The following is a 22,260-nucleotide window of genomic DNA, read 5'->3' as shown; positions in this document are numbered from 1 at the left end:
ATGTGTGTTTAGACATACGTTCAATGTTAGAGCCATAAAGTTTGGCACCAACAGGGTTTGATGATTTGTTTCATAGTTTATCAAAACAAAATTACCTTTTTTTATTGGAGATGTGGGCACAATGAATGAAATAATGGTGACAAATTTACTTTGCCTAAAATATTGCTGTCTTGATAAGAATTAAAGGGTTTATCTACATGTGGTGCATTTGACAAACAGAAAACCTACAGTAGCAGGCTGTTGACAAAGATTACACTGAAATAATGACCTAGAGACTTTTCACATCAAAATGCAATACAACAATACAAGCGAATCAAAAAGAGTTGTAGTTTTTCATTGCTGCAAATTTTAATTTCAAAACAAATGGTAGAGAGACTATACTCAGATCACCAGACCTGAGAAGGAAAAGTCATGTTGCCTCCAGGATCCACTGATGAGCTCATATTTCACCAAGACCTGAGAGAGAGTGAGACAAAATACAATACAGGAAATACAAATTTACAAATATATAAAGGAATTACCCTCAATCTGTGCAATTAATCAATTTATAAATAAAAATACAAATATGTATAAGGTTAGTGTATTGAAACTGCATGATACATGTACATTATACTTAAGAACTCAAAACCGTGCAAAATCTGGTATCTTATTTATGTTTTGGTCTGTTATGTTTTATAGAAAGTCATGTACTTAAACAAATCAATGAGATTTCACACAAAGATGCTTTAAGTTATTGAGTTCTACTACCTCATTGCTGTAAATGTAGATGTTTATTCCTATATTTTACTTTATTCTTTATATCCCAGAAGAGACCTGAAACTGCAAACATAAGCACTAGTTCACCTTGTTTGGTGAAAAATAGTTCAAAACATTCCCTTAATGCTCAGGTGTTGTAAACCACAAACATTTAATTTCCTTCTTAAATTAAATTTCATGACATGCAGCGCTCTGTCATTATTCCCTTTTCACCTCCAGCCTTTTTTTCTCCCCAGCTACCTGTCTGAAATGAGCATCAACCCGGACATCATGTTAAAACATATGCTAGTGTTAATTAACAAACATTGGTGCATAAAAGCCTGAAAATTTGTACATAATATCATTATTTATCTCTAGAGGTATATTATAAAACTTTCTTACTTATCTTACTTTTGCAAACCTCAGTCAGCTGCTGAAATGTTACTGTTCTGCTGTATTTTTCAGTACAAAACACATTAATTGAATCAAACAATTACAATGTTACACAATGTGTGAACTTGGCAGTGCAAAAGTGGTATTTAAACTGAGCTTTACCTTAAATGTAGAAACAAATACGGCAGTCTTAGCAGTTCCAGTGCGCCTTGGGATAAACACTGGCTGTCAGCTTGCAAGATTTTGCTTAAATCACTATCAGGCAAAAGATCACATTACATGTGAATTCCTCCAAATATAAGAGCACCTTCCAGCACAAAGAGTGTTTAAATTACATATTTTAAAATCTTAAATATATTACAATTTAAATTTTGAAATGTAAATATGTGAACAGATTAACTGCCGACATGCGAGCAAACTCACATAGTAATATTGTTTGCCAAATAGTAAAAATTTAAATGTTTGAATCATCATCTACTTCTCCACCATCTCTCTCCTGTTGCACCTACCTGAGTCCAAGTCAGACAGAGGTGGCAGGCAGCTCGACAGATGAGCCTTTATAAACATCAGAACTGGGCTTGATTGATTTTTTTAGTCATCGTCCTCCTCAGTGTTCACCAGAGAAGGGAAAAGTAGAAGATGATGATGATGACGACGACAGTGAGGTCAAAGCATCATTTTTCATCCTGTGATGTGACTTTATAAATTTTATTTACACTTTCCTTGGTTTCCTTGGTTTTCCCCTGAACTTTAAACTCTGTTTAAAAACAGAGCCTGATGTCACTCAGGGGATCCATCCCACTGGCTTGCATTTAGGCAACTAAGAAATAAATGCACAGCCTCTATAATGAAAGCCAAATCAAATTATTATTTAGAAGTAATTTGCTGCTCATATTCAAATCCGGCAAAATTCTGGAGGGCAGTAAATTCTATGAAAAATAAAAAACTGTCTTTCTTATCCAACCAGAAAGAAATCTTCCAACCTTTAATAAGCATTTTGCTGATGCTGGTCATTTATTTAAACATGTGTATACAGGACCCACACCTATTAATAGTGTTTGTATATACCCTGTAAACCACACCTCTCAGTTCACATTACAACCTATTTCTCCTTGTGATGTAGCCAGTGCACTACAAACCATTGATCCCCGGAAATCAACTGGAGCAGATAAACTCAATCTGTTCTTTCTTCGCTTTCTACTCCATTTGTCACTGAGCAAATAACACACATATTTAATTTTATACTAATCTTACTGTTCCTTTGTACGAGGGATGAGACAACAGCGATCTCAATAATTATTGGCCAGTACCAGTAACAAAAGCTGTTCCACAAGGATCAGTTCTGGGCCCTGCCTTGTTTACAATTTATATTAATAATACTTCTCTAACTGACTGTAATGCCCACTCTCTTTACGCAGATGACACTATTCTGTATTGTTTTTCTGACTCTGAACAACTTGCTGTTGAGAACCTACAACTTTCTTTTACTGCTCTTCAAGATGCACTTGTCAACCTTAAACCAGGACTCAATGCAAGCAAAATAAAGTTCATGCTTTTTTTTAGAGCAAGAGATATTGAGTCTACACCTATCCATGCTGAATGGTAGTAATATTGAGAGTCACAGAATATAAATATCTAGGTATTTGGCTTGGACTATAGGACCCTACCAAACCTGCTCTACTAACTGTCTTATGCTTCAAGTCCCGCAGGTTTATTTTGATCTTGGAAAATCTGCCTTTAGTTTTTATGCACCAAATGCATGGAATTATCTTCAACACATCCTCAGGGTCGACACTCTTGCTACCCCTGGAAAATTCAAGACGATGATCTGAAACCACTTCACCTCAGCATGCAGTTGTTTTCACTGAGTATTATCCTCTTTGATTTGTTTAACTGCATATTTCTCTGTATCTCGATATCAATGCAAATGAGAGAAATCTCAGTGATTTTCGGGGTTTAAATAAAGGTTTTGAATTGGCTTTCATGCCATTGATTGAATTTTTGTCATTTGCAGAAGTCCAGTGTTGTGATGTACTGTCAGCTGCACTGTAGCATCCTTGGATATAACTGTTGACTAATGTTTCCTGATATTAGAGCAGTTTTCCTCAAATATATCGAGGAATGTGATGAATGCAGCCATATAGGGCACATTTGAGAGGCTGGAACTAGTAATTTGGTAAATTACTTTGATAAATCATGTAATGATTAATCTGATAAAGAAATTATCTATTAATTTTTAATTGATAGACTAATCAATTAATTGACCCTGAATTAAACATTAAATTATGTGAAGATCAAGATGTAGCTTAGCTCATTTGTATCGAAAGTAATGTGAAAAATGGAGTAAGGCCATATCATATCATATTGTTTGCAATTCACCAGCAAAACAAACACAATTTTGATGTTTGTTGGTCATGTTTAAGATGCTCAGCATCTTAGATTAACATCTTGCAGGGATTTGGTCTTAAACCAAACTATTGGACAAACTGAGATTATGATTTGGTGATTGTGCTGGGTGAAAAATCAAGGAATTAAAATTATTAAAAGTCATTCTAATTAATCATGAAGGGAGGATGATTGCCTACCAAATATCATGGCAACACATCTAATAGATGCTAGAGAAAAAGTCAGAGGATCACCAAAGTTATTAGGATTCATCCTCTGGGAAACATGAATGCCTGTATACAGTTTCATATCTATCCATTCAGCAGTGTTTGATATTTTAGTTTGGTGACCACCTCCAGAAGTTGAATAAATTACTCAGTCATCATACTCCATGTCCCCTTAGTTCCATCACATTGGCAGTTTATTTTACCCTCTAGGGGAGAGTGTTTTTTACATAGGAGTTACACTTGTATATTACGTCTTATTAAGAGATTGCTTTATTTTAATCATTGAGATAAGGTTTTTATTAAGTGATTGTATAACTTGTGATAAAATTGTACTGTATCAGCCTCTGTTTACCACAGTTGCCATCATAACCATTTTGCAACATACAAAATATTTTATACAAAATCATCATTTATATCTAGTCTCAGTGACCATTTTGGATGTACTGAGAAGAAATGAAAGGGAAGAAATGGAAAATTTGAAAATATTCCCAAAAAATTTGAGAACATTGGTTCCCAACTGGTCTTGCCTCAGGGTCCAGATTTTCCCTCAGGTATCAGGTCATGGTCCACACACTGACTTAACACCCACTCAGTACATTTCCATCCATCTATTCCACCTGTCAGTGGATTCAAACCCATGACCTTCTTGTTGTGATGAGACAGGGCCCCTTAACAACATGAAAACTAAAATAACTTAAGTACAACTGAGGCTTAAAGCTCAATAACATAAGAAGCATTGTAGCAAGAGAGTGATATTAGGGCTTAAAACGAACATTTAAAAAAACATTAGAAGCACTGCAACAGCAATTACAACTAATTCAGTCTTAGTCAAAACTATTTTTACACTTCTAGGTCCTACTACTAAAACTAACTGTAAACAGGCCTGATACAAAGAACAGGGAAATACAACATCTGCAGTTTGAAAATGATAAAGAGAAGAAATGTTGTTATCAAGCTAGGTTTCAAACCAGGCCAGTATTTCACTGCATAAAACATAACTTTTTTCTTCTTTTTTCTGTTCAATGTCAGTAAAATCAAGAGGAATATATTCTATGTCACTTTTGTTCAACCTGTTGTGAAGCAAACTTCTCCGTCTCTGGAAAATCGCTAGAGTCAACAGATGTGCAAGGCGAGGGTCACGTGACCCACAAAGCCTTGAAATCAATAGGCTACTGGTACTGTAAAGTTTCATGTGGTAGTGCTGCTACTAACTAGAATGCAGGAAATGGTACTTTGAAATAAAAGTGTTGTTCTGGAAACTACCTACATTTCAAAGTTTTTAAAACAAAAACAAGGTCAAATGCTCACAACCCACTCAGAAAAAGTGGACCGCAACCCACCAATTGGGAACCACTGGTATAGAAATGTATTTATGGTGCTCATAGCACGTGCATTTAAAATACCATTGCTACTGAAACATAAACAAAAAATGAAAATAAAACCACAATAATTTAATGTAAATTATCATGTTATATATACTGTTGATCAATTTATGATAGATAAAGATAAATTTACTATGTAGATGTTACATAATATATTGTTTGCTTGAATGTGTTTGGAGACAGAGAAACTTTCAGTGCAGTTTTGCAGCAGGCCTCACGCTTGACATGATGATATTTTCTGGATGGCTGCTCATGCTCACTTTACAAAGCACATACCTTCTCATATATCTCCTGAAGGTCTGGTCTCGTAGTCCGTAGACAATGGGACTAACAAACCGTGGCAGGATCTGGACAATGACATAGGAGGCAAAGCGTATGGCCAAGAACTGTTTAGGTAATAAGTAGAGCAGACCTTTTTCAAACATGGGTCTCGCGTAAGTAAGCATACATAACAGCAGCTGAAAGCCGTGGAGGAGAATAGTGTTTCTGGCTTTTTTAATGCCTATAGTTGCTTTCTTGGCAGCAAACAGAATCCTGAAGTAAGTGTATAAGAGTGTGAGCCAAACCAGGACAAGACAGACAATGTGTGATGCATCCCTCTTCTTCAGGCTGTAGTTGCTTCTGAACACGTAATCTCTGGCACATAACACTTTTGAGTAAAAGAACTGCAGAGGTTCTGTGGCCAGGAGGATGAAGATATCTGGTAGGATGGACAATGCACTCGCAACCCAGATCAAACCGATCAGGATATAGGTTTTCTGGACAGTACAGATCTGTGCATGCCGGAGGGGAAAGCAGACAGCGATGTAGCACTCGACCGCCATGCCAGCTAAATTTAGTGGGGTGTTGAGGGTGGTGAGGATGGTAATGGTCAGCATGATGAGGCAGAAGGGTACATTGATTGTGTACAGGGTGTAGCTGATGATGTGGAGAAGAGTTGACAGAATCAGCTGCATCATGTCATTTATCACCAGGTGGATGAACAGAATGTAACGAGGGTTTGAACTGAAGATCTGAAAGATACAATTAGTGAAGACAAGGTGTTCAAGCATAGGAAGTTTATAATTATATTATTTAGTAAATTATGACTTTAGTCATTTGTTGCTTTTGTTTTTAAGAATAAAGGAAATATTTCACTACATGACATTAAAAGCAGAATATGCAGTCAGCTTTAGTTGACTCCCACACTTGACACAATAATGAATTTCATAACTTAAGAATATTTGAACAACATGCTAATGATTATTGCAAATTTAGCCCAAATAAATGACCAATAAATGAACGCCACCTTGCCTTTGAGAGGTAGGTTGTTTTGGGTTTTTTTTGTAAATAACAGCACATTATGTAATCTGTTAATCTATGTATGATAAGTAAAAAAATTCACAGATTTAAAGAAAAGATTTTCCTGAATATGACTGACTGATGCATAAAAATAGAGAACATAACATTGCAAGCAGGGAACAAATTATATTATTGTATTTAATGGCAGTTCTGTCTTACATGGTTGTCTTATATTTTTGCCAACATTTTTATGGTACTCTTTTGCTTCAGCTTGATACGATTCTTGTTTCTTTTATAACCTGCTATTATCCTAGATATTTAAATTGGGCATAGTGCATAATTTACTCCTCTCTAGTTGATCTCATATGTTTTTAAAAAACAGATTTGTTTAAGCTATGAAAATTCAAAATTTGACACTTGTTTGCCTAAAGCAGAGTGGGAAAGATGATTTGAAGAGAAAGGCAGAGAGATATTTGCATGTTAGAACCATCCTCTTCTGCTGTGTCCTAATTCTTTTGTATTTCTTGCACATACATAAAAGCAATGACAAATTTCAGACCTGGTGCTTTCTGAAAGTGTGGACCAGGGTGCCGTTGATGTAGTTGATAGAAATGCAGAGGGCTGTGACAATCACATTATTGGTCACAGCTGTGGTGAAGCGGTCCCGCTGATTCCCAATTACAGTTAAAGTGCCGTTGACAGATGACAAATTCATGTCTGAAATGACAGGATCCTTTCTGTCTGATATAAGGAAACGAAAATAAAATAAAAATGAAATAACTCATGACAAAGTCTATAAAAGATTCAAAAATAACTTTTTAGCTTTAAAAATCTGACAATAATAAATGTGCCATGAAATGTACTGATCTATACAATAAGTCATCCTTTTAAAATCTAATGTTTCTATGAAACATTTGCAATTTATTGCCTCTTTGGGGAGTGTTTTCTGGCTATGCTGAAACTGTTCAACTTCAAACTTTATCAGCTATCTCAGAAGAGATGGTCCAGAACTGGCTGAAGTTGATGATAATCCTCTGGAGGAACCACTGTTGGATACCAGCTGGACAATTGTCTCATATATTACTGAATGTTATAAAAAATACACTTCATTACACTTTTCCCATTTGTGGCTACATAATACACACAATAATTTGCAGTGCACACAGTATCAGTATCAGTCCAATGCAATATTAGCAGTAAGTATGAAAAGACTATACTTACTAACAGGGCGGCACATAACCAGTCTGTCGTGGATGTTGATGCAAGGAGTTTATATAGGTTGTTAGAAGACATCTGGGATTATGTTGGCCTGTATTTTTCTCTGTGTGTATGTATATGCATGATAAAGGAATATTTTCACATTTTGGGAAATATGCTCATTTGCTTTCTTTTCATTATTATTATTAAGATTTTTTTTTTAGATTTTTTTTTAATTAAATGTATTTATTTTACTTTGAGTAAAATGTAATTAATCAATTTAAAAATAATTATTTTAAATGAAATAAATCAATCAATAATTATTTTTTAATTTAATTAATTTGAAGCGAGGGCTTTTAATTTGAATCTGATACAGGAAGTGGCATTCGGCCGACCAATAGTGTAACACCATCACTCAGTCATGTGGCATTCGGTCGACCAATTGTGTAACTCGGGCTAGCCCCGCTGTTGCCTGGCAAAAAAATCATCTCCGTGTTTAGGACATGCATAGTGCGATATCTAGTGACGACGGTTGGCGGGCTTCAACTTTATTCACCGACAGCAAACGAACCGCCGACTGCTACTGCGGTAAGTAACCTATACCTGCCTATAATGTGAAGTTATTTTAATGAACCGTCCTACACGTATAATATTGATGTATTGTTTTTATAAAAAAGGTAAAATAGCGCTAGATATGACCCTCGAGAATTAACTTATGGTAATTTACAGTTTACTAATGTTAATTTGAACTCAGCTGTGTTCAGTGAATGTTTTAGCTAACGTTAACCGTTAGTTAGTACAAATTAACCTAACTGACATACTATTGCGCTCGACTTTATGCAGCTTCTCCCAAAATCAAAGGCAGTAATGTTATACCCCTTGTAAAACAGTTGTCTTTTTTGTTGTATGGATTAAACAAATGAGATACAACTTGTTAGCTAAATTTGTCAGTTTCAGAGGTGCTGGTAGGGAGATTACCTTTGGCCAGAGCTAGGCTAGCTGTCTTCTCTGGTTTCTAGTCTTTATGCTAAGCTAAGCTAAGTTAAGCTAACCAGCTGCTGGCTCCAGCAATACAATTAACTTCAGACATGAGAGTGGTATTATATTGATCTTCTCAACTAACTGGTGAATAAGCATATCTCCCCAAAATGTCAAACTATTCTCTTTATTGTGTTATGAAATGAGTTTGAAGGACATAAACAAAAAACATTTAAAAAGTAATTTTCTGATCAAGTTCAAATTTGAATGTAAGTTACAATTGACAGTTTTGGACCTCAAAACCATATTCTAGACTAGGTAAACTAATCTACATGATCAATGACTATACATACTGTACAAGCATGCACCCTTGTCTTGCCATACCATTATATTTAACATGTGTCTCTGTCAGTTTCTGTGGGCCCACTGGCAGTCAGACCCCTGCTATGCCTTTTATGGAGTGGATGGCACCACCTGCCCCATATTACCTCAGCCAGATAGAAGACTTGTCCCCATCCTCTTTGAAGGAGCCACCCTGCACCGCCATGGCACCAGAACAGTCTGATACAGAGAAGGTATCTTTACAACAGGTCCATATTTTTGTGTATTATTGTTGTATGGAGGCAGAATAATTCAATTAACAATCGTGAAAAGAAACTGATTGATATATGATCATATGTCTAGCAAAATTATTTCTATCAGGTTTACATACTTAAACTGTGTTTCATACAATGATTATACACAGGCTGAGATATGTACAGCTCTGAGCCCACTGAATGAGGTCATCAACAACAACAGCAGTCCTGCCATAAGATTCATAACCAGCAGGTAAACTTTTATTTAGTTTATTTTCTGGATTTTCAGGGCACTGGCTAAAATGGCAAATACTAAACTCTAATATTTTAGTATTAAAATGTTCAGGGTCTCTCCAGATTTATTTCATGGAACCTTTAAGAATATAGAACTTTCTATCATAGTGTACAGAGTCTTGAACTTAAGAAAGCAAAGACAGTTCAGGAATGGCAATCCACTCCTCTAGAGACCTGCTGTGTTTAACTGGCTACATCCTAAAAAGATGGATTTTGGACTTTTAAAATCTCCAACCTCTAGATGCTGCTTTATCCTGGTGCCCTGACTGGGAGTGCTGGCCAGTGTTTTGAAGCCATGGTAGAGAGAGGGGGTCCCCTAGGGGAGCTGGTCCAGCGGACTGACCTCAGTGCATATCTGACCATCCTGGGCAACAACTTGACTTGCGGCACCTCGCAGCAGGTGCTGCAAGTTTGTTTTGGAAAGTAATGTCTTTGTACAGAAGCAAAAGTATCTTAATAGTTAATTGGATAACTTGGTCAGGTTCCAGCTTGATAGGTGCTGCTCCAGGCCGAGGTAGATGTCTAATCTAGAGGCTCCTGACCTTTGATAAATAAAAATAAATAAAATAAAATACAGTAAAAAAGACTAGAAAACCTATTTCATGATAAAGCTTTTACTCATTTCTAAAACATATTTTGTTTTTATCTATTTCAGGTCCACATAGGGTGTTGTGTGTGGCCTCTTTGTCAAGGAGTTAGCTGTGGCCATTTGGGGACATCTACCCTGAAAACAAGGAGATCAACCACCAAGGGGGAGGCAAAACACCCCTTGACACTGACAGAATTGAAGTCACTGAGAGGTATGTTTACTAATGAAAAATCTGGATTATCATTTTGCATATTTTAGGAATTATGTTACATCAGTGGACCAATCACGTGATGAGTGACAGAGAGAATTATTCATTGATCCCACATGTCTAAGCTTCATAGTGATTTTTTTTTTTAAATTTAAACTGAGATTACACATTATGTGCAGTAAACATTTCAGTGCAAGAGCTACTCTAACAAACTGACAGCTGTCTTATGTGTGCACAGTCAGTGTTATAACAGAAGGACACGCAGAGGTTTTATTCTGAGCTGAGGCTGAATTCATGCTTTGTAATATTTGAATGTGAGAGAAAAAACACTGTTCAAAGAAATGATCGATGTGGATGAAAGTTTTAACTTAAGAAGGTCCTGAGTAACAAACTATTATCCAACCAGGATTTAGATTATGACTTACAGTAAACATGACATGTGAGAGCACTGTAATGTGTGTTTAGCCTGTGTCACCCCCTGGCTATCTCAGCACTGTTTATACCAGAACATTAACCCTTGTGTAGCTTTTATTATGAAGCACAGGGCCGGCTCTGACTATGTTGGTAGATTTTAAATTGAAGCCCCAAAAGATTTAGATTGGAGCCCCCAAAAAAGTGCAACCTCCAGTCCAAGAACTTCAGATATGAATTTGCACTAAAATGCGACAAAGGTGCCTCCAGCCCAGACAAAGTTCTCCCAGTCCTCCAGACAAAAAGACAAGTGGGGGTCAAGGTGCCATTCAGTGAGTGTTTGGTGACATTGCCTGAGGTAACACATGAAAAAGAAGAAGGCAGGAAAAACACTGAGAAGGGAGAACTTGTAGACTAGGTTTAAAATAATTGTTAGTTGCAGCCCTGGCTGTGTGTTGTTGCATGTGTGAGATGGTGTTTTGGCTTAACCCTGAATACAATGAATTACAATAATGATTTTTGAGATGCTACTCAGTTGATGAAAACATGATTCAATGACATTTGTAACTTGTTTGTCAAATGAAAGGTCACTAATATTACATCAAGGTTTCTGGCTGCAGTTTTGACATTTGCAAACAGGGAGCCAAGATGTTTTTACAAAACTGGGATGGACTTTGAAGGACTAAAAAGAATATTTTCAGATATTTATTTCATTTAGCTGGAGAAAGTTTTGGGACATCTTTCTTTCTTTTTGACAGGCAAGATAGTAAGTTATGAAAGCTGCCTTCTTCACTGGTTTTTAATGGAACATAAATTTGCATGTCATCTGCATAACAATAGTACTGAATATTGTGTTTATGTACGATATGTTCCAGTGGCAGAATGTTTATGCAGAACAAGAAGGGGCCAAGGATGGAGTCTTGGGGAACACCACAAGTCAGAGAGGCTACAGAAGAAGAGGTACAGTATCACAGACTACTACAGAAAGAGTTCTGTTTGATATCAGCCCTTGTTTTAGATTTAAAATCTTTATCAATTTAATTTTTGTGCCTCAAGTACAGAGCTTGAGCCACTAGGAAGTTACCCTAGCTTAGCATTAACATTGAAAGCAGGGGGAAATGGCTAGTCTGTTCAAAGTGAGAAATTATTTATTAATGATTAATTAACATGTTGGATCTTGTATGTTTACTCTATACAAACAAAAATCTTAGCCGGGTACAGTGAAAATTCCACGTTTGATATAGAGACCTGCGCTAAAACCAGCACTCACTTATAGCATCACTGCATCAACCTTTGCTATAGCCAGAGAAGTTGCACACAAGTGCTGGGCGGATGGATGTTTGTCAAGAAATTGCTGCACCATTTAACTCCATCTAAAACCACAAATGGTCTCAAATAAACTTGATACAATGTGTTAAGCAGTGAGGTTTAGAGTTGCTGGTACACATATTTTTACACTTTGCATAGAGCCATGCTAGCAGTGTCTCCTTACTTCCAGTCTTTACGCTAAGCTAGGCTTACCATGTCCTGGCTCACAATCAGCTTTATTGACCAAATACGTGTGAACACACAAGGAATTTTGCACTTTCCAGTGGCTCACAATGTACTCACATTCAATATAATGAAAAATGAACATACAGCTACAGTGGGGGTATCAGAGCTCATAGAGCTAAGGGGGAATGCAGATTTGGTTTGTCACTACAAACAATGCCTTTCACATTACATCTACTCATTTAATATTACTATTCAATTCAATTAAATTCAATATTCAGTTTGCCAATTGTAAAATACCATTCCCTGAGTATCGAGCTTTCTGCTAAAGATGCTGTGAAAATGAGCAGAATGAAAATACAGCTAGAGCACAAGATTCAAGTCTCTTTTATCTGATGGACTTGGGGATTACACACTCAAGCAGTTGTTATTCGATCTGTCTCAGTTTTTCAACACAAAGCAAACAGAGCTATACAGGGTTCATGTTACACACCAATTTGGTAAGGACTAAGTTAATAGCAGGGCATCATCAAACAGGGATCATTTCCACATGAGTAAACATTAATGGCAGATTTCATGCCCTGGATCCACAAAACCTCCTTAGTTTTAAGATATTCTTCAAAGTCATATTTCTAGTCTTATAAGTTAAGGGAAGTTGAGAAAAAAATGCAGAAAGCATCCATATTTCCCATGTTTAGAAAATGTTTTATGTTTTAGTTTTTGGTGTTTGAGGCAGTAAAACCTATATGTGGTTAATTTCCTGAAGTTGCTATGCTAATAGTAACAAAACCACTGATTTCTTTTGTCCTCTGAAATAGTTGTATATGAAACAGTGTTTCCCCTATCATTGTACAGGCCTAATGGGCTGTCAGGCCAAAAATAATCTTTTTTTATTGCCAAAAATAATGCCAAATATCCATTCATTTGGAAATCAATAATCATTTGTGTTTGGGAGCCTCTGTGCGGTGCTGTTCTGTGTTGCTGCCTGGGAAACTCTTGACTCTTGGCCAAAATATCTGTGCTTTTTAAACGCACCCAACCTGAATCTGGTGACAGTGGCAAGGGTCACATCTTGCACCTCTCTGGACAAAAGTTTCACAATCAGAGCATTAGTGAGTCCTTACAGCGCTGCACACAGTAGACTTGTGCACCGAAGGAACAGGTGGAACCAAAGCACAACACGATAACGCAGCGCAGTTAGAGCACAACTATGGTATTGTAAGTTTGCAATCTGTTCAGTATATTGCAGCCCAATACAACAACAACACTACGGCTTCAAAACATAACACTGAGTTGAAACAAAGCTCTTGATTTGTGATTATATTGTATTGGCTTGCAGGTGTTCCTTTTTGGTCCACCCTGTTTTTAGGTCAGTCACTTCATTTAGATGTCTTATCTTTGCTGGACCACGTCAGCATAGTGTTAGTGTGATGTGGAGTGTTGAGATTTGTATGTATTGTGTCAAGTGAATCAGCTCAGGTTTAATCATAACATGAGAAAATGTGTTCTTTGAGGCCAAATGTAAAGTGTGAACTGCAAGAAAAATTATGTTAACTGCTGCTCTTTTTCAGCTGCTGTTGCTGGTTAACTGGTAGCACATCACACCTCTTCCAGTGAGTGACCACATTTTGGATGGGGTTTAATTATCCTCGTGTCTATTTGGATTGAGTTGGACTGTCCTGAATTTTAGACCTGTGAAAATGTCTAGTCCATATACCGTCAAGTTAATAAAGCAATTATTCTGTTGTAGTTTAAATAAGGGATGACAACTTATTCCCTCTTTATTTATTTAAAGACAAAAACAGATAAGATTTTATACATGGTAGGAACAACTCAAAAACAGGACATTATAATGGCCTCTTTAAAGTTTTCTGTGGATGAGTCTTAGCACCTGTTGAACAGAGCAGATATCTTTTCAGGTACTGTCTAAATGTCTTGTCTCGTAGCCCATAAACAATTGGACTGATGAGACGTGGCAGAACCTGAACAAATATCGCAATAGTGAAGCGAATGGCCAGTACCCCTTTTGGGAACAAGTACGTCAGACCATTTATGATGAGATGAAAAACGTAGGTGAGCATACACAACAGCAGTTGGAAACCATGGAGGAGGACGGTGTTTCTTGCTTTCTTGGCATCTGCAGAAGCTGCCTGTGCAGCGAAAAGGATCCTGAAGTATGTATAGAAAAGAGTGAGCCAAACAATGACCAGATACACTATGTAGGATACATCTCTCTTCTCTGTAAGATAGCTGTTTCTGAAAACACTTTCTCTAAGGCAGAAAACTCTGGAATGAAAGAAATCCAGGGACTCTGTGGCCAAGGTGACAAATAAATCTGGCAGGATTGAAAGTGCACTCATCACCCATATGAGGCCGATCACAACATATGTTTTCTTGACAGTACAGATTTGGGTGTGGTGGAGAGGGAAGCATATGGCAATGTAACACTCTATTGCCATGACAGCTAGTGTTAGGGGGTTGTTTAGATTTGCAAATATAGCAATCATTAGCAAAACTATACACAAGGAGACGTTGAGAGTGAACACGATGTAACTCAGGACTTGAACGAGGGTAAACATGGTCAGCAGCATTATATCATTGATTACCAGATGAATATACAGGATGTAGCGAGGGTTTATATTGAAAATCTGTAAGAAACAAGAGATTTGATTAGGAAATAAGAGAAAAGAGTAGAAACAGTGCCACAGATTATACTAGAATATTACATGTTGCATACTACTTAATTGGATGAGAATAAATTACACGTCACACTTATGAAAATTGAATGTTTAGAAGTGATAAGATTCAGACCTCATGCTTTCTGAATGTGTGCACCAGGGTACCGTTGATATAGTTGATGGAGATGCAGAGAACCACAGTGATCACATTCTTGATTATAGCTGTGTTTAAAGTGTCCCGATAGACAGCTGATGTGAAATTCCTGCCAGTATTTGAAACGTTCATGAGTCAAATGTCCTCCAAACCTATTTCACTGGAGATAACTGTAGGTTAGGTAAGAATAGAGGAGAATAGAATATTATTGATCAGAAAAAAATCACCGACTTGAGAGAAGCATCTCTTGTAATAATAATAAAGCTTTGCAATGTTCAATAAAAAACACTGATCTGGACCCATACAGGCCAAAAATACCCATACAATTTGAATAAATGTCATTTGCATTGGGTATTTATCAACAATGCACACTATTAGTTATTTTTTTGTTACATTTATATCGGCAGATTATTCTCACTGAAATGTACATGGAAATCCATTATATATATATAAAACAAAATATGAGAAAGCCAAGCCAGCTATGTTTCAGCAATACACCCCACTGAAGTATAAGAACTGCAATACAGATGTCAGAGAAGGAAAAGCACATGTATAAATAATGAAATAAATGATGGCTGAATTCCATTTAGCTGCTTCAGTTTCAGGTCCTGTTATTGTACTTGGTGTCTCATGGTCACACTGACATGACTAACTCGGACACTTGAATAGAGCTGTTGTTGATGTTGTTAGTAATGCTTGTGTCTTTCCTTCTATTACAAGTCAAAACATCTGCTCTGAAAAAGGTCCGTGTGAAAAACCTTTTAGCCATTCAAACATTATATAAAGCTATGAAATCGACTTTTTGTTTTCATGTTAAGCAATGTGATCGGTCATAGCAGGAAAGCACTGGTGTAATAACATTAACAGTGGCTCTGTTGCATTAAGTGTTCCAGTAAATCATCCCAGTATGCAGGCATGCACAGTACCAGGACCCTGAAACCAAAGGATCTAAATGGAACGAGTAGTTTTTAATGTTATCAAAATTGTAAAAACAAGTCACAGTTTATATTAGATTATATAAGATAAATCATAAGTCTTAATTTTCAATTAATTTCATTTTTCAGTTAAGAACATCTGTGTCTTAAGAAATACTTTAAAGATTGTGGGTATAGAATGTGGTTTATCAATAATAATTACTAATATAACAGCAACAACAATGATAATATATTGATTCAGTTTCTATGATATATCAATATAAGGAATAACAAACAACACAAAGAGTAAGACAGAGAGAATAGGTACCCACCTTGATGGTAATCATATGGCAACCGTACATACAATAAGTCAGATGCCTTTGAAATCACTAGATTTATAGTAGTTAAATGCAAATGCCATGGGATCAACAGTCACAGGTTTAATATGTGTGTATGTGTGTGTGTGTGTGTGTGTGTGTGTGTGTGTGTGTGCTTGCATGTGAGACTTCAGTAAGTGTGTATTTAGGCAGGCATGATACTGTTTACACAGAATGTGGAGTATGCTTCATAAGTTTGGTTCTTTGACTTAAAAACTGAAGTTGTCATGAAAGTATAACAGTATTGAATTTAAATGCTATGACAAAGTTTATTTATCACGTAAGATGAAATACCAGCATGAGTGATGGATTGATCACCGTGAAATGTCGGATGCAAAGTGCTTAATCAGTCACAGTCAGCAGAGGGAAAATGAAGATCATGAAATAACTCATTGTCCATGTTGAACATGAAGTTAGTTTGAAAATGGATAATTATCACTGTGTATGGAAAGAACTATTTACTCATTTTATTTTAGAGAGCAGCACATGGCTTTAGTTCCGCTTCTCTGTTTTCGTCTCCAAAACATCCTGTGGCTGGAGTTCACAACGGCAGAGAATAATTGTGACTGGCCATATCAAATGAACCGCTGAACCATTACATTTTTGATGTCTCCATTAGAGCCAATTGTACTGTAGATATCTAGGGCCCTATTTTCATGAACCCAGAGTTGCTATGCAGATCACAGCCAAGTGTGCATTGCCTGAAGTGTCCAGGCTCCCATAGTTTCAAATAGTTTCAAATATATATAGTATATGAATACACAGCAGCTCAATTATACTGTTAACTTTATCACTTTACCACATCCTAGACCCAAAACACAAGATTATGGATATCGGCTGCTCAATAATAATAGTACATATCATTTGGCAGAGCCAACGCTCCATCCTCCCTCTGCCTTTTCAAAAATTCTGACCTAATTTGGGGTAAATTTTTATTCCAGATAATTTGTGTGTGTGTATGTTTTTCACTCATTGAAAAAAATACTTTAATATGTATGGCATTGTTTGAAATAAAAAGAAAGGTCTTGGCATAATCACCATAATTACTGAGTACATCTGTACAAAGTAAGGACTGACCACAACCCATGCCTTGTTTGACTTTACCCAGGGCTATAGCTTAAAATTACTGTGAAACAAATCCTTATATGTTTTGGTCACAGACACACCTTAATGTGTTAATGTATCCTGTTAACTATGAACAGAAAGGATGCAAACAATATCTGACCTGCCTTGTCATTTATAGGAATAATAGGACTTTTTGGTTTATTTAATACCCTGATTTCATGTATTTATTTATTTCAGAATATCTGAAATAAGTAAGTTAGGAATGGAGGTATGAAGGTCTGATAGAAAGAGGAGGAGCTCGTCAGCATATAGCTCTGTCTATTCCAAATAGGCCAGCATCCTTCCTCTATGTAAAGGCTTTCTATTCATATCATATTTATAATTTAAGCTAAATGTATAGTTTTGAACTTGGACCTTCAGTATTTGTATCAAGAAGCTTGTGAAAAACAAGATGTGCCAAATTAGGCTACACCTGTTATTTCACTGTGAGATACATATTTAATCAACATTAAGGTAAATTAAAGCTGCAAGCAGTGTTGAACGGGCCCTCGCACCTTTGCGCACGTCGGCCTGCGGCGCAGTCGAAGGGTTTCTGTGACGGGCATGTAGATGTCTTCAGACCCGGGCTGTTTTCAGACAGTTCAAGAAGGAGATAAACATCACTTCCTTTGTCCACTATTTTGCCCGCTGTTGGGGCTGCTTTACTGAAATTTCGTTTGCATCACTGATGGAATATTCTCATGTACACATGTTCAGGCCGGGAGTCTTATCAAACATGTTAAGTTTGGTGCAAACTGGAACATGTACAATAAAGTTATAGCAACTTCCTCTGTCATGGCGAAATATTAAATCTCAACAGTGTGAGGATGAGAATTTTCTGCAGGGTGAGACATGGCTGCCTTGCTTACACCTGTGTCATCAAAATCATGCAAGTTTTGCGCCCATTCACTTGAATTTCAATTAGTAAATTGAAAACCCTTGATGAACAAATTAATTTCCTAATTTTCATCAAGTCTATTTTTAGGAATATAAAAACCTTTAATTAGGGATGCATAACATTGGATTTTTGCCGATATCTGATATGCTGATATTTCCAACTCATTGTGGCTGATTGCAGATATCTGCACATATTTTTACCAGCTGGCTGAGGAGGCTATTATGCACGCAAGCATAGATTATACTATGATCAAAAAAGACAATATATGAAGGAAGAACTTAGGAAGACTGGAGTTCAGTAGCTCAGCATTCAAGTTCTTCCCTCATATAGGCTATAGTCTTTCTTGATCATTAGTACAATATATGATTGCATGTGTAATAGTCTCCTCAGCCAAGTGGGAAAAAATATGTGCATATATCAACATCGGCAATTGGCAAAAATGACAGTAAAAAAGTAATCGTGTTAAATAATTGTGATCCAATATTGAACAAGATAATCGTGATTATAATTTTTGCCATAATCGAGCACCCCTAAAAACAACATAAATTGTTTTTGTGTCACACACACACACACACACACACAGAGTTTAAATATGTATGTGATAAATTGTAAATATGTATGTAATGAATTGTTTTCTTTAAGAAACTGTTACTTGAACATTTTTTTCAGTGTGCTCCTAAAGTTATATGTGTGCTCCTAATTTTTTTCATTTAGGAGCACATGTACTCCTTGAAAAAAAAGTAAGGATTGAACACTGCTGTCGGATGTGTAGAAACACTAAGTAACTGGAGTGTGGCACAGTCCCCAGGAGGAGATAGCGTTTATTCAAGGTCCAAAATTGGCGCAAAGTCGTACATTCATGGGTGAACTGTGGACTTCCTGTTGGATTTAGGTCAGGGGTGTCAGTGTATGATTTGTAGGTCTTGATGAGACGAATAATTGAGTTTTGGTTCGATCTCTCTACAACATTCCTACGGGCCGGGGCGGCCATTTTAGATACATAGGTGGCACTCTTGAGCACATTTTGGCACTTTGGGGGTTAATTTTCACATTTTATCAAATATTTCACCAGACCTGATGTGCGTGCCAAATTTGGTGAGTTTTTGAGCATGTTTAGGGGGTCAAATTTAGGGTTGAAGTGGCGTATTAATAAAGAAAGAATAATAAGAAAGAAACAAACACATGAAATACAATAGGGTCTTCGCCCTTTGGGCTCAGGCCCTAATAAAAGTATCTGGACTGAGTATCTGCAGATTCCCAACATTAAAGGACTTGGATTCACGCCAACAAAACTTTTTTTTGCATGTCAGATAGAGCTAAAACAACAATAAATTGCCAATTATTTTGATAATCAATTAATTGTTTAGCTAATTTTGCAAGAAAAAATGTAATTAACATTTTCAGGATTTTAGACTTTCTCTGAAAAACTGTGATACATACTAAATTCATAGAATAAACAAATTTGATTAATGGACAAAATAATTGGCAGATTAATCGATTATGGAAATAATTTTTAGTTGCAACCCTAATGTCATTTTCACACACCCTGCCTGTATTAGATTGATAGGATTCATGTTGATTGTATTTTAGTCACAGGACTGGAGTTGTGGAGTACTTGAGACTTAAGCCACAGTTTGATGAAGTTGGATAACTCAAACTAGATTACCTCAGTGTCACAATGTCACAGTCAGTGGTTTATAACTTTTTATTTATTGCTTAATTCATCATCTATGAATATCTGTGCTAAGATGAGCACAGCCACATTATAACAGTGGGATGTAACAGCATCAAAGCAACATGCTGTAGTCTTACTGAAGCTCTTTAAGGGTAGGCTGTGGATTGATTCTTGCTCTCATTCCACATAGCAGGTACCTTTGCAAGTACTTCCTGAATGTCTTGTCTCTTAGCCCATACACAATAGGACTGATTAACCTGGGCAGGACCTGAATGAAAATATAAGAGACAAAGATTGCATCTGAAATATTTTTAGGGAACCAGGTATAGAGAGCTTGTCTGAATGCCTGGGCTACATATGTGAGCATACTTAACAGTAGCTGAAAACCATGAAGCAGGATGGTATTCCTGGCCTTCTTTGCATCTCCATCAGCTGATTTAGCAGCAAAAAGTATTCTTAAGTAAGTGTATAGGAGGGTGCTCCAAACCATAACCAGTAATACTGTGTTATAGATATTGTTCTTCTGTCGGATTAATGGATTTAGAAATGCGTTGTTTCTGATGCAGATTATTTTTGAATCTAAGAATTCAACAGATTCTGTGTTCAGGAGAATTAAAATGTCTGGTATGTAGGACATTGAACTTACAAACCAGATTATACCAATCAGAATATATGTTCTTCTGACTGTACATAATGTTGTGTGGTGCAGCGGTAAACAAATTGCAATGTAACACTCTGCTGCCATTCCAGCTAAATTCATTGGTGTATTTTGAGTAGCGATGATAGTAAACAGGAGCAGGAAGCAACAGAGGCTGACGCTGATTTTATAGAAAATATAACTAAGGAGCATCAGCATAACCGAGGATGTCAGCTGCATCATATCGTTGACCACAAGGTGAATGAAGAGGATGTATCGTGGGTTCACATTAAATATCTGTTGGGAATAGAGAAGAATTTGACATTATTATCCAGTCCGTTATTACATTTTGTAGAATAGTAGTTAGAATAGACATTAATAACAGATCTTATTGTACAAGAGCAAATCTCATTTTATTTTTTATGGAAACATGAAGTTTTCTCAGTCTGCCCTGTAGTTTTTCAGTAAATGACCAGAAATAAAATAGATGAAAATGCATGTGGGAAAAAGAATAATGGCATTAAAAAACAGAAAAAATTTAAAGCAGATACTGATGTTCTATTAACCTATGCCATTTTTATATGCTTAAAGTGATGAAATGTTAGGGTATAGGTTCACATTTTTGAAGTCCATCTTAAAACAATACTCATGTGCTCATATGCAGTAGTAGAAGACTGCATTAAAAATCTTACTTAAAGGATAGGTCTACAGTTTTTCAGTCACGTCTTCTAATGGTCAGTTCTAATGGTCACATGAAAAGTAACTATAGCTGTTAGATAAATGTATTGGAGTAAAAAGTACAAAGTAGCATAAAATGTAAATATGCTATGAAATTATGTATAGTACAAGTATCTCAAAATTGTACTTAATACAGTACTTGAGTAAATATACTTAGTTAATTTCAAGCACTGCCCATATGTACATTGAGAGGGTTATTGATGGCTGTAATCATTCCTCCTCTCCAAACAGGTATTGAAGAAATTTGGGGAAAAAATGCATTTCACAGTTCAGCTGAAGCTATTATGAGGCTTCAGCAGCATCAGTTAGACACAGTAAGTTATCATCTTGCACAGTCAATAAATTTAGAACAGAGTCCCCTCTTTATATTTCACTGGACATTTCCTTGCTGAGCTGAGGCAAAGGGATAATAATACAAAGCAGGAATTTCACACACACAAAAAGTAACTTTGGAAGATACCCAAACTCAGACTGCTTATGCTTCATATTCACCGCTGAGCTTTTGCAGAGAAAGAGGACTGTGGATTTTGTTGCATTGAAATTGCTTTAGGTAGAGATTTCTTCAGGCTCAGTATATAAAAAGACGGAATAATTGCAGTGACAAATAACTCTTAAGTGTACTTATGGACATTTAAGACAGACTTGAAAAAATCTTTAAGCGGTGTCATATTCCTCTCTCCCCTCATTCTTTTTTTGGTGTCTCCTCTGCAGCTAAATACCCATTCAGAATAAAGGTTTTAGACCTGATGTTTGTTGAAGGTGTGGATCAGGGTACCGTTGATGTAGTTGATGATGATACATAGTACTGCAACAATCAGGTTTTTGCTCACAGCCACGCTGAAATCATCACGAGCTGTCACATTACTGCTTGCAGATGAGAAATTCATGTGGCAGGTGGCAACGTCTTCCAAAGCTGTCACAAGGATTTATTCAATTAAA

At 36.5% G+C, this 22,260-nt stretch overlaps 3 protein-coding genes and 1 long non-coding RNA gene across 7 annotated transcripts; 1 reads left to right on the top strand and 3 right to left on the bottom strand.

Moving 5' to 3' along the window:
* Positions 1-5,313: 5,313 nt before the first annotated feature.
* Positions 5,314-7,118, bottom strand: LOC122980503 (odorant receptor 131-2-like). The gene is made up of 2 exons (XM_044348567.1): positions 6,963-7,118; positions 5,314-6,135 (listed from the first exon to the last, which is right to left on the bottom strand). The coding sequence occupies exons 1-2, from the start codon at positions 7,116-7,118 to the stop codon at positions 5,314-5,316; spliced, it is 978 nt and encodes a 325-aa protein (XP_044204502.1).
* A 970-nt stretch (positions 7,119-8,088) lies between these two features.
* On the top strand, positions 8,089-13,759 carry LOC122980936. Of its 4 annotated transcripts, none has more exons than XR_006403116.1 (7): positions 8,089-8,188; positions 8,991-9,153; positions 9,324-9,406; positions 9,689-9,847; positions 10,103-10,247; positions 11,531-11,615; positions 13,718-13,759. It is a non-coding gene; the product is annotated as an uncharacterized LOC122980936 (long non-coding RNA). The 4 variants fall into 4 exon arrangements; XR_006403114.1 differs by having other exon boundaries at positions 8,092-8,188; positions 9,689-9,794; XR_006403117.1 differs by lacking the exon at positions 8,089-8,188 and adding an exon at positions 8,195-8,318 and having other exon boundaries at positions 9,689-9,794.
* Positions 13,760-13,765: 6 nt separating this feature from the next.
* On the bottom strand, positions 13,766-15,394 carry LOC122980935 (odorant receptor 131-2-like). Its single transcript, XM_044349391.1, has 2 exons — positions 14,958-15,394; positions 13,766-14,794 (listed from the first exon to the last, which is right to left on the bottom strand). Exons 1-2 carry the CDS (start codon positions 15,108-15,110, stop codon positions 13,994-13,996), a joined length of 954 nt encoding a protein of 317 aa, XP_044205326.1. The 5' UTR covers positions 15,111-15,394; the 3' UTR covers positions 13,766-13,993.
* A 4,055-nt stretch (positions 15,395-19,449) lies between these two features.
* On the bottom strand, positions 19,450-22,218 carry LOC122980933 (odorant receptor 131-2-like). Its single transcript, XM_044349389.1, has 2 exons — positions 22,065-22,218; positions 19,450-20,880 (listed from the first exon to the last, which is right to left on the bottom strand). Exons 1-2 carry the CDS (start codon positions 22,206-22,208, stop codon positions 20,080-20,082), a joined length of 945 nt encoding a protein of 314 aa, XP_044205324.1. The 5' UTR covers positions 22,209-22,218; the 3' UTR covers positions 19,450-20,079.
* Positions 22,219-22,260: the final 42 nt, after the last annotated feature.

Source organism: Thunnus albacares, chromosome 4 (genome assembly GCF_914725855.1).
Source record: "Thunnus albacares chromosome 4, fThuAlb1.1, whole genome shotgun sequence".
Taxonomy (NCBI): domain Eukaryota; kingdom Metazoa; phylum Chordata; class Actinopteri; order Scombriformes; family Scombridae; genus Thunnus; species Thunnus albacares.
Note: the sequence above shows the minus strand (reverse complement) of the source record. Positions and strands in the feature narration are given on the sequence as shown.